This window comes from Chroicocephalus ridibundus, chromosome 4 (assembly GCF_963924245.1).
Source record: "Chroicocephalus ridibundus chromosome 4, bChrRid1.1, whole genome shotgun sequence".
NCBI classification, from domain to species: Eukaryota; Metazoa; Chordata; class Aves; order Charadriiformes; family Laridae; genus Chroicocephalus; species Chroicocephalus ridibundus.
The window spans coordinates 54,175,301-54,190,809 of NC_086287.1; the positions used below are offsets into that span (position 1 = coordinate 54,175,301).

Below are 15,509 nucleotides of genomic sequence, written 5' to 3' on the forward strand. Positions count from 1 at the left end.
TGCCCTTCCTGAAGTGTAATAATGGGCACATGGCTGGCAACTCCGCAAGGGACAAAAGCCCGTAGGAAGTAACTCCTTCTGGTTCTAAAGATGCTTGATAAAGGCTGGTAAGATGTAAAATTCATTGCTCCTCTTTGATGTCATCCCTGATTCTGTGCCAGCCTGATTTTGCAAATATTACTGCAATTCCAAAATAAGCTTGTATGGGAATAATTTTGTGGACTACTGAAATACAATTGTGTGTTTCCAAGATGATGTTAAGAATTGCCAAAGATGGTGGAATTGTTGGGGTAAATGCTTGAGCATAGTGGCAGTATTATTCTAACAAAGTCATCTTGGTCCCTTTAGAACCAGTGGGTCTCATTTTCATGATCCAATGTAAGTGAAGAGTCTCTCCCCTGTTTTTTTTGATGGTTATTGCATTACACATAACACGAATGAGGAGACTCACCCCAAGTGCGGTGGCTCAGCCCAATGCACTTGTGTGTGGTTTGACCATGTGTTTGTCTAGACCAAGAGAGACCTCACAAAACATCTCTTTTCTCTCAGTGGGGAAAGTATGTTTACTGCTACTCCTTGGAGGGTAAAGCCTAGACTGAAATACTTTGCTTGGTCACCTCTGTGTTATAAGAAAATAGATGTATTTTTTTTCCTCTGAATGAAGAATGAATCTCAACATTTTTTTTTTATATTTAAGCCATAATTGTAAAAATTATTTGAATTTATTCAAATTATGAATTTTATTACTAAAAGGTCTGTCTATGTGATGGTTTGACTAGAATCTGTGTGGGGACAGCTATATTTGAACTGAACCAAGTGGTAAAAAAGAGAAAATGAGTATTAACTGCAGTACATGGCAGAAAAGATTGTTTTCTACATATTGGTCATGTCGACATATTACCCTTCCCTTTTTGTTGTGGGGGCTTATGGGGGTGGTCAGTTTGTTGTTGTTTTTTCAATCAGAGTGATCTTTTCATGCACTGTGGAGGGCTGAGCATGAAATCATGCTTAAGTACTTGTAAGGCACAGGGTGTAGATGCTGAGAGGAACCAACGATGGGAGATAAATTAGGGTGAGTTATGCGAAGCGTTCAGGATTTGGTTCAGGTGTTCTGAAGGAAGGATGTAGGGAGAAAAATAACTTGGGGTAAAAACCCCAAACCAACATCATTGCAAGAAGCTGACACTGGGCGTCTTTTGGTGGATGGAAAGCACTGCATGATGGAGATGCTTCTATCTCCTGCTCTTTGCATCCAAGGTGTCCTGCAAAACTGCCTGCTTCTGGCTGCTCCCATCTGTGAGTTCTGGCAGTGGGAAGTGAGTGTTGAGTCCTGAATGCTGCCTAAGGATGTTGTTTTGTGTGAGGAATTTGGAATGGGTTACTGTTAACCTGGGAAGATTTGGGGAAGGCACTTGTAAAATTGTCGTTGAAAACAGAATGAGTTCAGTTTTACGCAAAATGTTTAAATATAAGGTTTCGTTTTTCTCTTTCATCTTTTTCAAATGGATAAAATGAGAAAAATGTTCTTGTGTGCCACCTTATCCTTCTAGTGTCCAAGTGCTGCTGTCCACGTCTTCAACAGCGTCAGTTTTTGTCTTCAACGTAATGCTGTCGTGCCAATCTCCAAAGACAAATGTGTGAGTGTGTGATCTTCTAATTGTGAATTCATATGATCTGCCAGGCTGCAGGTCCTGGACTACACACACGTTGGAGCTGACTGGCTGAAGCCTGCTGTATCCTGCTTCTGCCTGACTCCCATTTGTAAGTATTTTAATCTGCAGTTCACATTGTTCAACGCCTGACTCTGGATTTTCATCAAACCACTTGAGCTTGGCCCAGTCCTTGTGTGCAAATGATTCTTCACGATCAAAAATCAGTGGCATCTTTGTACTGAGAGAAAGCCTAATGATGGGGTTTATATATGTGAGTTCTGCACGTGTCACCAAACGATGCTTGACATAGACCTGTCCTGGCACTTGCAAGGGAATGAGAGTTTCCATAAACTTGGAGAGTTTGGACAGTCTCTGCATAATCCTGTCCCACTCAGAGAGGAAAGTTTTCATGTCACAGGTCTCTATGCAACAGTTCAGCTCCTCCCGACCTCGTTCCAGCTGTTCTAACAGCTCAGTTAAAAGCAACAGCTGGATTTCAGTCTGTTTTTTTCCCACTTGCTTCATCCTCTCCCATTGGATGGGATCTATTAGTTCCAAGATGTCAATGCAACGTACCTGCAGGTTATGTTCTCTCACAGTCATGTGTTTGGGCTCAATCTCCAAGTAAAAGCAACACTTCTTCAAAAGCTCAGCTTTCTTCCGTTGGTGGTGAAGGTGGTGGAGGCTCAGGTCAGAGTGCAGGAACTGCAGAACAAGGTTTCTCCGTTCCAAGTACTGCTCCCAGCTGGCACTGCCATCTTCTCTGCTGTGTGCAGTACTCTCCGAGCTGCTTTCAAATTCAGTCCAATTCACAGCCATGATTCCAAAGCTCAGTTGCTTTGTAAGCAGCAATAATAACATTAAGAACCAAAGGAAAAGCACTTGTGAGGGAGTATAATCATGGCTGTGACTCTTCTCTCCTCTCTTAATTATAAAGCTTAGCTTATAAACGTATGGATGGGAAAGAACTGGTAGAATAGGTGTAGTTCCAGAGGAATTTTCCTTTATAGTTGTATGGTTTCTGATGTTTTCTATAGTCTTACATATTCCAACCAACTGGTCTCCTGCTACCTCTCCCCACCCACCCCCTTGAGAGGTTCTACCTCTGCTTAATAGATTCACTGTCAGGAATTAGTCTCTGGTACACTCTGCCAAAATTTCTCCCAATCTTATTATCTTCTGTTTCATTCCAATTAGATGCCTTTCTACTCCTGTAAGCCATTTCTTTCCATTCTTCTACATCTCTGTTTATTTTTCTCTCTTTGTAATCTGCCAGGCTGTTGAGGTTTGAGACCCATCTGAGCCAGTTCCTACAGCTACACAATCACACCACCCTCTGCCCCTCAGGTGACCTGCTATGCAGCAGCCAGAACCACGCAATACACTGAGTGCCACCTCACAACAGCTTTCAGGAGGATGCTAGTGGTTTTCCTTGCACCTCTACCTTCAACAGCGGATTAACAGTCATAACCTGACACCATCATTGCGTCAGCCCAATACATCACAGTATTTTTGTGACCCCAGTCAGACTGCAATGATATGATCTAGCAATGGGTAGCTTTCCTTATTAGATGTACATTTCTGGTTACAATTATTTCAGTTCTTGTAGTATCTAACCGGGATATTTTAATTCTTACATGTCTTGTCGAAGCTAGATGGTGATATCTAGTTGAAAAAGCAATTTTTCTTAGCCTCATTTTCCCTAAATACGTAACAGAACTAATAGCACTTCCTCGTAGGAATTTCAAGCGTTTGTAAACCTTTCAGATGTCTGGCCCCTAGCTGCATGACAATTTACCCGAACTCACTCATTTGCAGCAACCTTTTTTTCCAAGAGACCCGTCAACTTAAAAAACAAGCTGTGTTTCCCTTTCACTTTTCTCTTTCCACAGAAAGAAAACAATCCTAGGCCAAAGCAGTGCCAGCTCCTGGCATCCCCGTATGGAGTGCAACAGGGACAGCACGTGCCCCGGGTGACATTACCCAGCTTTCAGAGCAATGTGGCTCTCTAGAACAGCCTGTTTTCTCACAGAGATGAGATTGTGCTTGTTTTCCCTTTCTGTTTTTATATCCCTTTTTTTCTTGCCAGAAACGGCTGTTTTCCCAGTAGCGCTGCTATGTTTGCAGCCTGGGAGCCTGCAGTTGCCCAAGCCTGGGGCTGCGTGGCCCTTGGCTCTCCCAGGCCAGGGTTTGGAGGGGATGGAAGGGGGCACCTAGGGGAGCTGAAACCACCCCAACGCCTTCCCCGTGGCTCAAACCCAGCCCCCTCATCCCAGGGAAGCCACCGCCTCATACTGCCCCAGGCTGGGGGACAAGCCCTGGCCCCCCCCAGCCTGCCTTACCTTGCCCCATTGAGCCCCAACCACCTTGCCAGGTCCTGGGGAGCTCCATCCAGTGGCCCTGGCCTGGCCATGGTGATGCATTGTGGCATGCGGGGACAGTGCCGGGGGTCCCTGCCTGCTCTCACCACTGCCCAGACCCAGGGAGCCACAGGCAAATCACCCGGGGGCAAGACTCCAGCATCTTGGGTGGATGTGGATGCTGTCCCTATTCCCTGCTGTTGGTTTCCACCCCCAGCTGTGCCCCGGCTGAGCCCCCTCCACCCACTGATGTCTCCCCCCAGCCCCTGCTTTTCACTGTGATGCTTTTTGCTCTTGGCAGCAGCGGTTTGTGGGGACATACACCAATTGTCTACAGGGCTGTAGCCCTCAAAATCATTTGTACCTTCTCCTCCATAGATCTACATAATCTGCTCCTCAGCTGCACCCTTCCGCCTTCACCCTCGGGTCCCTGAGGAAAGGTGGTACCTTGGGTCGCTGTGGATTCAGTGACACCAGGCCATCCCTGAAGCGAGATGGCTGTGTGCATTAGGAGAGGAGCACAGCCACCCTCTCCTCTGCCTGCTTAATTAGTGGTGTCTGTTTCTATACCGACAGCGGTGGCTCAGATCAGAATGACTGTCTCCTGTAGTCACAATGTGATGCATCTCCTGGCGCTGGGCATGGAGTTGGTGTGATCCTGGGCCGGGCGTTCTGCACTTCAAGGTGCGTGAAGGCTCCGTCCCCCACCCCAGGGCTGTGCGCAGGCCGTTTCCCATCATATCGGAGGGCAGGGAAGAGGGGATTAGAGGGGCCAAGGCCTCTGTGCTTCCCCCTTAACAGGCATATTTTGTTTCGCTCACATCTCGTGCCCTTGCTGTTGCGATGGGAGTGCTAAGCAGAAGAAAGGACCACGTGCTGAGGACCACAGGGTTTGTGATCTTTGGGGCATCCAAAATATGATTTCCAAAGCCTTGCTTCCCTATGCGAGATGTTCACATTGCTCCTCCAGCATGTTTTGCCTCTGCTCTACAAAGCCAGGCAGCAGCCTCAGCGTTTTATGAGCCTGAGCTCCAAGGCCAAGGAGCCTACCTGAGCTGCTTCACCATAGGCTGGTTTAAGAGCCCTCTTCTCTCTGCAGAGCCCACATCTCAGCAGCGAACCGCAGGGACACAGCCTCGAGCCACCGGTCTCTGCAGAGAGATGAAGTAGTTAAGGCAGGACAGCTAGAAAATGGTAAATGCAAGCTCATTGCAAGGTGCAGAGAGTGCAGCATTGCGCAGAAAAGTTGTCTCCATCCTGAGAAGCCTTAAGGTCGTGCTAGTGGCACTCTGCAGGGTGTCCATGGTAAAGCACCATGCCAGCACGGCGCTGCCCTGTTTCTTCCACTGCAGGCTCAGTGAAACGCTAAAGAAATGTTTGTTTTTAAAGGAAACACCAAGATCAGCCCTGACCCTCTGATCTCTGGTGATATCTCCTTTCCCTGCGGAGCTGGGGCTAGGCCAGGCCACAGGTGACAGGGCTTGACTCCCCCCAGGGTGGAGAACGGAGCTGCTGCCGGGAGGGCAGCGCAGCCACACCGGGCAGGGCACAGGCCAGGCATTCCCCCCCTGGGGGCTGCCCCAGGGCCAGCACAGGGATGGGAGAAGGCTTGAAGACAAGAGCACAGAGCATCTCTTAGGAAGGTCCAGGCAGCATCACCCCACTGTGCCAGTAGGGTCCATGGAGGAGCTGGGACCATCCTCTGGGTCTCCCTGGAAGGAAAATGCATCTGCGGCAGATGCACCAGAAGGAAACGCTTGTGCGTGTCCCACCATCCTGTAAGAGACAGCTTGTCAATTCCCTGAAAGAAACGGTGAGAGCTTGAAGGTCTCAAAACACTCACAAGGAGATAAGTAATGCAGGCCTGGTGTTCAAAGAACTGATAAGGCTCACAAGCACCTGAAAAGCAGTGGGAAGATTGCCTTGTGAAGACAAGACGGTTTGTCGGTTGTGTGATGAGCTTGTTAGTTCTCTGTCCAAGGCCATAGTGTCCGAAGTGACCTTTGCCTCATTCTCTGTGAAATGCATATGAAAGTGCACACCCTGCATATGCTAACGAAGATTATAGACATCATGCTAAACATGTATGACTATAGCTCTCATCTCCCCACACAAATCACGCTACGTGTCACCTGGGTGGGGGAGTCACCTAGGGGGGGAGAAACCTGAGACAAGGCTGCCCCATAATGACGTGGGCGGGCTGTGTTAATTCGGCAAACATAAAAGGGAGGAAGATGAGTACAATGGGGGATTTTTGTAAAGAGGGGAATACACAGAGGAGCACTCCTACAAGACAACCCCCCCCATGATTGACTGGCTCAATGCTGGAACTGGGATTGGTGATCTCGTTATCTTTTTCTCTGTTTTTTTCTTTCTCTAGCCCTCTGTTTCTATTTCCCCTTACAGTTGTTAAGTAATGGTTAGAGTGGTTAAATAATGCCAGGTGTACCTTACTGCTTACCATAATTTGTTGTATACCTGTTGCTAAATAACATAATGTGTACCTTACCACTAACCATATAGGTATTATACCTAACCAATCATCATGGACCTAGTTAAGACCTACGCTAATCATTTTGGGAAATTAATGTATGTTTGTATATGGACCTTGAGATTGGTCTCACTTCAGTCCACGCTGTTGGGGACTTATGAATCTGAGTCACTTACCCCTCCCCTCTTTTTCCTGTGAGTGGGGGGTGACACATCCAAGTGAAGAGGACAGCGGGAATGTGGCATAGGTGTCTGTGGCACAGGTGTCCGGGCTGGGGGGGAATGCCAGGAATGCTGGTGCCAGTTAGCCCAGCCTGTCCCACACAAGACTTGGCCTGGATTTGGGGAGAGCAGGCAGGTTTCATGAGTCTTGTGGAATCAAGTCTCCAAAAGGTCAAGAGTCTAGCTGCAAAATCGTTTTAATAACCCAAAACATCGGGAAGTACCTGCCTTGCCTGTGCCGGCACATCCCAGCTAGGGCCAGCCCATGGCCAAGCCTGGCATTTTCCCTGGCTGGGACAGGCGGAGTGTGGCCAGACACTGTTATCCCAGGTGGGACAATCAGCTTGGATGCTGCAGCACAGCCCTGGTGAGGGGGTCCCCATCCCAACGCTGTGGGGCTTTGCTGACGGACAGAGACCCTCTGCTGGCTACCACTGGACTTGGCAACAAACACCATTGGCCATGGTCAAGCCAGAAGGCCCCCAAACCCAAATTCTTGGAGAGTTGGTCATTGTTCTCTTGTCTCCTGGGCACGTTTTCTTCAGGTTGGTGATTTCTTAGGCCCACCATGCCTCTAGATAATGGGCTCTTCATTTTTCCCAGCTTCATCATTGAAATGCTCTCTCTGCCTCGGCTTTCAGCACCTTCTCCAGGGGTCAAATCATGGTGCCTGGAGAAACAGCAATGATCTTATTTTAGACTTGTTCTGGCAGCTTCTTCTTGGCTCCAAGTCCATCCTGTCGTTTCCTAGGAGCCATGGACAATGCCCACGGACAGGTTAAAAACAGGTGCTTTATAAAATTGTGTGAGACTTCAATACACAGGTGTTCATCTTTGATGACAAAAGTTCATGTTTAAAGAGAGAATGAAAACATCAATTAGGAAAAACTGAAAGTGACAGGTGTGTTCTATGTACCTGTTGGAGCACTTCTGTTTTGTATAGAACAAGGGATGCTTTATGCCACACCAAAAAAGCCCCACCCATTAAGAACGAGGGTGATTTGATCACCTAGCCTGAACTAGATGGTTCATTAAGCTGCACACCTTGGTGGATGGGACATCTGTGTTCTTGTTAGTGAAGCAATGGTTCCAGTATTTTATTTGAAAACCAATTTAATTTAAACCTCCGTGTGTAGTCCTGAGCTACTTTAATAAATGGGGAATGCCACGTAAATCCTCGTAAAGCTAGTTCTTACTGACAGTAAGTACTTCACCAGTTGAAGACTTTCTGAAGCAACCAAACAATTGCAGTTACCTGTTATCAAATGTAACATGGTTTATTGTCAGGAGTAATGGCGGCAATCACCCAACCAATTTCAAGTGAGAAATTTCAAGAGGCCCAGTCTTGGCTGCTCTCCAGTATTTAGAGCGCAAAACATAAGCCGAGCTACAAAGAGAAAATCTATATTTAGCTGTAATATTTATTCTTCTGTGTTTTCAAGAATTATCACATTACGAAGGTTTTTGTGGTTCTTCAGAAAGTCGTGTACTTCTGATGACTATGTAAGCAATGTACAGGTCTACAATATGCTGCTTTTTTGTTTTTTTTTAAACTTAGTTTATGAAGAATAAAACCATTCCATCACAAAGCAGCTTGCATCCATGATTCCATCTTCTGAAAAATTTATCTGCTGCTTTGGGAAGAAGACTCTCTTTATAAAATGTTCAGCTGTAAAGAATTCATAGCACAGACCTATGGAATGAATTTCTCTGAGGTCTCCCATGAATACCTCAGTGCCAGTTTGATTCATCTACTAAAGCGACAATTCACATGGAATGAATTTAACTTTCAATACATGAAAACACCTTTAGGAAATACAGCAAAACAGACAGTTTAGTGATGAGGTCTGCAGTGTTGTTTTTTGACCACAAGCCTGGTTCCTGCCCCTGCCTGCTCAGGAACTGTGCCACAAGTGACTTCACAAGCCCTTGCAAAAGCCAAGTTCCCACACCTGTGCTATCACCTTGTCAGCTACCTGTGACATCACAGGCACAAAGCCAGGCACACGGGCCGGCCCTATCAGGGACAAAGCCAGCAGTGACATAAACACCTGCACAATCCAGGTTCCTGCGCCTACCACATGGGCTACAGAGCCACCAGTGACATTAAAACAGCAGCATAAGCCTGACTCCTGCACCTGCCATATTAATTACACCACCAGGTGTGACATCATACAGAACTACATGATCAGGTTCCATCAATACTCAATTAAAAATCTTACCACCTGTAACACCACAAGCACCTGCCCAAGCCAGTTACCCATACCTGCCCTATCAGGTACTAGGATGGCAATGATATAAATGCCTGCACAAGCCAGGTTCCTGCACCTGCCCAATCAGGAACTGTTCTACAAGTGACATCAGAAGCACCTGCACAAGCCAGGTTCCTGCACCTGACCTGTCTGCAATGTCCCCTTATCAGCCTAAAAACACAGCTTTCAGCACTGGAAGCAAAGCTTTGGACTCTAAAAATGAGGGATTTGGAACCTAATGAGCCGTTTGGACTGTAAAACCGAGGATTTGGACACACAAGATACAGCTTAGAGCCTAAAAACAACTGTCCGGATCCCAAAAATGCCCCTTTGGAGCCTGAAAATGAGGCTCTGGAAACTAAAGACATGGCTTTGGACTCTAAAAGAGAGACTTTGCAAACTGAAACAGAGCCTTAGGACCATACAAATGAGGCTCTGATCTCTAGAAGTGAGGCTTTGGGCCATAAATACGTGGGTTTAGGCCCTAAAAATGAATCTTTGGGCCTTAAAATGAGCATTTGGTCCATAAAATCAGCAGCTGGATCCTGCAAATTCTGCTTTGGAGCCTGCAAATGAGGCTTTGGAACCCAAAACTAAAACTTTGCAAAGTAAAAATGAGTTAACGGCCGGGCTGACCTCCCCGCCGGCAAGGGGCACGACACCGAGTAACTGCTGCGGCTGATCGCCCAGCCCCGCCGGGACGCGGCGCTCCTCCACGCGCCGGCCGAGCTGGGGACGCGCCCCCCGACGGCTGCGGGGGCGGACCAATAAGGGCGGAGCGGCCCCACCCCCCCGTTCTGCGTCCTAGGGGCGCACGAAGGAAGGGCGGGGCTTAAGGAAGCCGTGTCGGTGCCAGGCGGCATCACGTGATTTCGCGGAAGCGGCGCCGCGCAGATAACCGACAGAAGGTAGGTGGCCCCGTCCCTGCGGGTCCCCGGGTCCCCATGGTCCCCGTCCCCATAGACCTGGTGCTCATGTCCCCACGGTCCTGCGGTCCCTGTCCCCACAGTCCCGGTGTCCCCATCGTCCTGATGTTTATGTCCCCACATCCCCATGGTCCCCATGGTCTTGGTGTCCCCATGTCCCTACATCCCCATGGTCCTGGTGTCCCCATATCCCCATGGTCTCAGGGTCCATGTCACCATAGACTGGGTGTACTTCTCTGTAAGTCCCCACAGTCCTGGTGTCTATGTCCCTACAATCCCCATGTCCTCACAGATCTGGTGTCCATGTCACCATGTCCTCACAGGGTGTGCTCATGTGTCCCCATCCCTGTGTCCCTATGGTCCTGCTCCCTGTGGTCCTGGTGTCCTCATGTTCCCATGTCCCTTGTCCCCAAGTCCCCCCAGACCTGGCATCCAGTGCCCATGTTCCCATGGCCCTGGAGTCCCCATGGTCCCAATGTCACCACATCATCACAGACCTGCTGTCCCTGAGGTCCTGGTGGCCATGGTCCATGCCCCCAAGTCCCCACAGACCTGGCACCCCCATGATCTCGATGCTGATGTCCCCTTGTCCCCTGTTTACAGTGTCCCCCAGGATGGCAGGGCACAGCGGGCGGCGGCTGCGTCCCTGGCTGGTGGCGCAGGTGCAGAGTGGCCACTTCCCCGGGCTGGTGTGGGACGACGCTGATCACACAGCCATCCGCATACCCTGGCAGCATGCGGGCAAGGGCGGGGCCAGGGGCGGGGCCTGCATTGCCCTCTGCCAGGTGACACAGGCGGGGCCTGGGGTGGGCAGGGCAGGGCTCGGGGTGGGCGGGGTTGAGACCCCACCCTCTCACCTCTGTCCCTGTGATCTGCCTTCACATGTTGCCGTCCTGCATTGTCATGTACATCGTCATCACATGTCCCCCTGTGGGTGTGGCAGGCATGGGCGGAGTTCAAGGGGCGGCTCCGCCCTGGAGTGCATCCAGACCCCGCCAGCTGTAAGACCCGGCTGCGTTGTGCCCTCAACAAGAGCTCTGAGTTACAGGAGGTGCCGGAGCGCTCCCGCCTGGAGGGGCCCCGGCCGTACAAGGTCTATCAGCTCCTGACGCTGCCCCAAAAGCCAGGTGCGGGGGGACAGACCGGAGACGGACCACAGGGGCACCCAAATGTCAGGGGAACTAATGGGGAGGGAACACTGGGTGTGTGGGGGCACATGGGTGTGAGGCACCCATTATCTAGGGGGCACCAGGTGTGGGAGAGGGGGACCTGGGTTTTAGTGGGGACACAAATGTGGGGGTCACTGGGTTTGGGGGTGGACCCACATCTGAGCAGGGGATGTGGGACCCATAGCTGGAGGGCACTGGGTGGGGGAGGACTGGGGTTGGGGGTAGGTGGGGAAGGGAACTCACATCTGGGGAGCAGCGGACATGGGGAGGGGATGGGAAGGGGACCCAGGTGTCTGGACCCAACAGGCAGGCAGCCCCTGAAGCATGGCGGCTGGCAGCCCCAGAAGGAGGCAGGATTGAGCCCCACGGAGGGGAGCAATGGAGATGCCCAGCCCTACAGCACCACGGTAAGTGGGGGGTAGGGGGTGGTGCTATGGGATGCATGTGGTGCAGTTATGAGGGGTGTTGAGCAGCCTGCCAACGGCTGCCCCCATCCCCAGGTGTCGACCACCAGCCCCAATGAGGTGTCAGCTAAGGAGCCCAATGGGGACACCGAGGATGCCTGTGAGAAATGGGGTGACTTGAGGGGCAGGGGAGGGCAACAGGGGGGTGGTTAGGGGGCTGTGGAGCAGTAGAGCTGATGATGGGGTCACCCCATCTGACCCTGCACCCCCAGCCGAAGCACCGCCCCCAGACCCTCTGAGACTGGCCATCGTGGTGGACAGCACTGAGCCCCTCCCACCGACACAGGGTAAGCCCCGCCCCCGGGTACTAAGCCCCACCCTCACCCAATCACCAGCCGGGCCCCAAGAGCTGACCCTGCCCCCATGCCGGCCCCGCCCCAGCACTGACTCCACCCCCAGCGCTGGCCACGCCCCCTACCCTGACACCCACACACTCCCACCCCGGCTCCGCCCCCAGCCCTGCCCCCTCATGTCACCCCCGGCTGACACTAGCTCCGCCCCCTCCCAGGCCACACCCCCTCCCCACCGCCCACCACCACCGAGGTGGGGGCAAGTCCCCTGCTTGGGGGGGGGTGTCTGCGTGTCCCCACCTCGACCCCTCCCTCCACAGGCGAGTCGTGCCTGGGCTTGCGGCTGTGGCTGGGGGGGGAGCTGTCCTGGCAGGGCTGGCTGCCCCCCGGTGACTACCTGCTAGGCCCCCCCGCGCCCCCGGGGGCCACCCCCCGCCCCGGGATGCTGCCCCGCCTGCTGCTGCTGCCCGCCCCAGAGACGCTGCCCTCCAAAGCTGCGGGGCCAGGGGCCAGCGGGGACCCCCCTGCCGTGGGGGAGCTGCTGGCAGGGCTTCGGCCAGGACTGCTGGTGGCCAGCGCCCGGCGGGGGCTCTTCCTGCGGCGACGGCCCGGGAAGCTGGGGGTGCACTGCCGTGCCCCACACGCCAGCCCCACAGCAGAGGGAGGTCCCCTGCAGGATGGGGAGCTGGTGCAGGCCTTCGACGCCCAGCGCTTCCGGGAGGGTGAGTAACCACAGACCTATAAGTCTAGAGCTGCCCCACAGGTACCCCATAAGTACCCTGCAACTGCTTCATAGCAGTCCTGTACCTGCTCCATAAGTGGCCCCTAACTGCCCCATACTAGCCCCATAACTGCTCCATAGCAGTTCTGTACCTGCCCCATAACTGACCCATAAGTACCACGTAGGTTCCCTATAACTGCTCTGTAAATGCTGTATCACTGACCCATAGCTGCCCCATAAGTGCCCCATAGCAGCCCCGTAACTTCCCCATAAGTACCACCATAAGAACTGCCCCACACTGACCTACACCTGCCCCATAGATATCCCATAACCACCCTATGGGTTGCCCTACAGCAGCCCTGTACCTGCCCCTTAGATGCACCATACATAACCTTACAGCAGCCCTGTACATGACCCATAGGTACCCCCTAACTGCCCCATAGCCTCTGCCCCACGTGCCCCTCTGACGCCTCCCCTCCTTCCCATCCACAGAGGTGGGGCGATACCGCGCTGGGCTGGGCCCCCGCCCTGAACACTGGGTGACGCTGGCTGTGGGGCAGGAGCTGGGCCCCCATGATGGCCCCCACAACCGCACCCTTGTCCTGCAGGTGAGGGGCAGCTGTAGGACAGGTGGGGAATGTGGGTTATATGTGGGGCAGGAAGGCGGAGATGTGCAGCATATGTGGGGAAGACTGTGGGGCAGGATTGGGGAAGGATGTGGGGGGAGCACAGATGTCGTTCAGCCCCTCACCGCCCCACTCTTTCCCCTCTGCAGCTCGAACAAGCCTTTGCCCAGGAACTTCTCAACAGCACCCCAGCTGCCTTGGGACACCCCTGTCACCTCCTCATGCAAGCCTGAGCCTCCCATGCAGTACCCATGGACCTCACCTGTGTCCATGGGGCTGCACGTCCAGCGTTAAATAAAGCTGCGTCCCAGTCACGGTCGGTGTGTGGAGAGCCGCTGCCTTCGCCCCAGCCACCACCTTCCCGCCGCGCCGCCACGCTGAGGTGAAAGGGCGTGAAAGCGGCGGCGCCCGCTGATTAGCCAGCAGCGCAAGGCGGGAACGCTTCCTATTGGCTCAGTCCCGCGCGGCTGTTCCCGGCGGGGAAGAGGAAGGCGCTGATTGGTCGCCGGTTTCCCTCCGGGGTTGCCCCTCCCCTCGCCCAGGTTTGCCAGCGGCAGCGAGGCGGGAGTTGGCCGGCGGCGCTGAGGCGAGCGGCTCGCCTATTGGCCGGAGGGTGGCTGGGGGGCGGGACGAGCGACGTTATAAAGGACGAGGCGCGAAGCGTGTGGGATTAGTCAGGCAGCCGGGGACGGCGTTTCAGGGTCTGGCGTTCTGCGCTCCTCTCAGCCCCGGTGCTAATAGGGCTGGGCTTCGTTAGCTGACTAATAACCCCTTGAGACGCCTCAGTGACTGTCCGAGAGCTAGTGGAGAGAAACGGCGGTTTAAATTAAGTAACGAGGGGCAGGGGTTTGAGAGGTATGATGTTGAATTCAGCTTTTAAGATTTAACTTACATAAAGCAACATTTAAAGTCTGGGGTTACCACTTTTGGGGGTGGGTGGGGCTGATTTGCGACAAAAAGCTTTTTTTAATCTAGGTATTCAAATTATACATTAAATATCTTCATACTTAAAGTGGGGTGGTGCTGGATTTGGGGCCATTTACCAGGATTTTGGGGCCAAAATCACCTTTTTATGTTACCCGGTTATAATTTTAAATTGCTATATTTAAACTCTGTGGATATTGGTTTTGGGATCTTTTGTGGTTTTTGCGGGGCTTTGGGCAGGTTTAGGGCACAGAATTGTTTTTTTAAAACCTCGCTTAAATTTAGTTGGATTTAATTAAATGAAATTCGTTAAATTTAATAAAAACAATAAATAAAACACATTAATTAAATTTAAATGTAATTAAATATAGGTTTACTAAATGCTAATTTACTCGAATACAAATTTATTTAAATATAAATTTATTATTTAAAGTCATTTAAGTACAAAACTTTTTAAAATTTACCTAAGTATACGTTAATTTAAATTTATTTAAATTAATCCTCATTTTGGGGTTAAACCCGGCCCTTACAGCCCCTCCTTCTAATTAATGTAACCCGTTTTGGGGTCGCCGCCGTTAACCCAATACGGGTTTTTTCACCCCATTTGGGGGCCGCCCGGGGCTCCCCGTTTTTTAGGGGATTAATCAGCCCGATCCGGGCTCTGTCCGACCCCGCCCCATTTTTGGAGTGAATCCGGGGGATTTTGGGTCCATCGCCATGTTCTACTGCCCCGAGGTGCTGCAGCATCGCATCTGGTACGGCGGCGGGGAGGTGGCGTGGGGGATTTTGGGGGGATTTTGGGGGGATTTGGGGGTTAATGGGCCCTACGGGCGCTGCTGTGGCGCCGCTCCCTCGTGTCGGTCTCCCCCTGCGCGGCGTCGTGATTGGCTGAGGGAGCTGGTAGGCCCCGCCCCGCCGTTGGGCTCCGCCCCCCGCTGCTCTCCGCGGCTGGGGCTGGCGCGGGCCTGCGGGGTACAGGAGAGGAACGGGGAGAATGGTGTGGGTATGGCGGGCTATGGAGTGCTGGGGGGGTTTGTGGGGGTCTGGGCGCTGATGTGGGTCCCCAAGGGGTTTTTTGGGGTGTGTTTTTTTTTCCCCCCCGAGAGGAGGCAGCGCAGATCTTGAGGCGGCTGCAGTGGGCATGGCGCTGCCTCCCCAACATCGACCTCATCTGCCTCCGGCGGTGAGTGAGCCCACGGCACCACATAGCCCCCCCCATGCTGCCCCGTGGCACCCCAAATTACCCCATGGCACCCTAGCACTGCCCCACAGTGCTCCATAACCCCCCCAACACTGCCTCACAGCACCTGATAGACCCCCAACATTGCCCCACAGTCCCCCAAATTGCCCCACAGATCCCAACGGTGCCTTATATCCCCCTGAAATTGCCCCACAGCACCCCTATAGACCCAC

General features: G+C 52.3%; 2 protein-coding genes across 3 annotated transcripts; one reads left to right on the forward strand and one right to left on the reverse strand.

Moving 5' to 3' along the window:
* Window positions 1-1,538: 1,538 nt before the first annotated feature.
* On the reverse strand, window positions 1,539-10,452 carry LOC134514576 (fibronectin type III domain-containing protein 11-like). Its single transcript, XM_063332559.1, has 3 exons — window positions 10,400-10,452; window positions 5,063-5,163; window positions 1,539-2,489 (listed from the first exon to the last, which is right to left on the reverse strand). The coding sequence occupies exons 1-3, from the start codon at window positions 10,425-10,427 to the stop codon at window positions 1,539-1,541; spliced, it is 1,080 nt and encodes a 359-aa protein (XP_063188629.1). The 5' UTR covers window positions 10,428-10,452.
* LOC134514575 (interferon regulatory factor 9-like) lies at window positions 9,725-14,428 on the forward strand. 2 transcript variants are annotated; one of them, XM_063332557.1, is made up of 9 exons: window positions 9,730-9,884; window positions 10,506-10,687; window positions 10,846-11,029; window positions 11,378-11,478; window positions 11,572-11,635; window positions 11,748-11,822; window positions 12,146-12,547; window positions 13,039-13,154; window positions 13,322-14,428. In XM_063332557.1, the coding sequence occupies exons 2-9, from the start codon at window positions 10,517-10,519 to the stop codon at window positions 13,403-13,405; spliced, it is 1,197 nt and encodes a 398-aa protein (XP_063188627.1). In that variant the 5' UTR covers window positions 9,730-9,884; window positions 10,506-10,516; the 3' UTR covers window positions 13,406-14,428. The 2 variants fall into 2 exon arrangements, with proteins under 2 accessions (XP_063188628.1, XP_063188627.1); XM_063332558.1 differs by lacking the exon at window positions 13,039-13,154 and having other exon boundaries at window positions 9,725-9,884.
* Window positions 14,429-15,509: the final 1,081 nt, after the last annotated feature.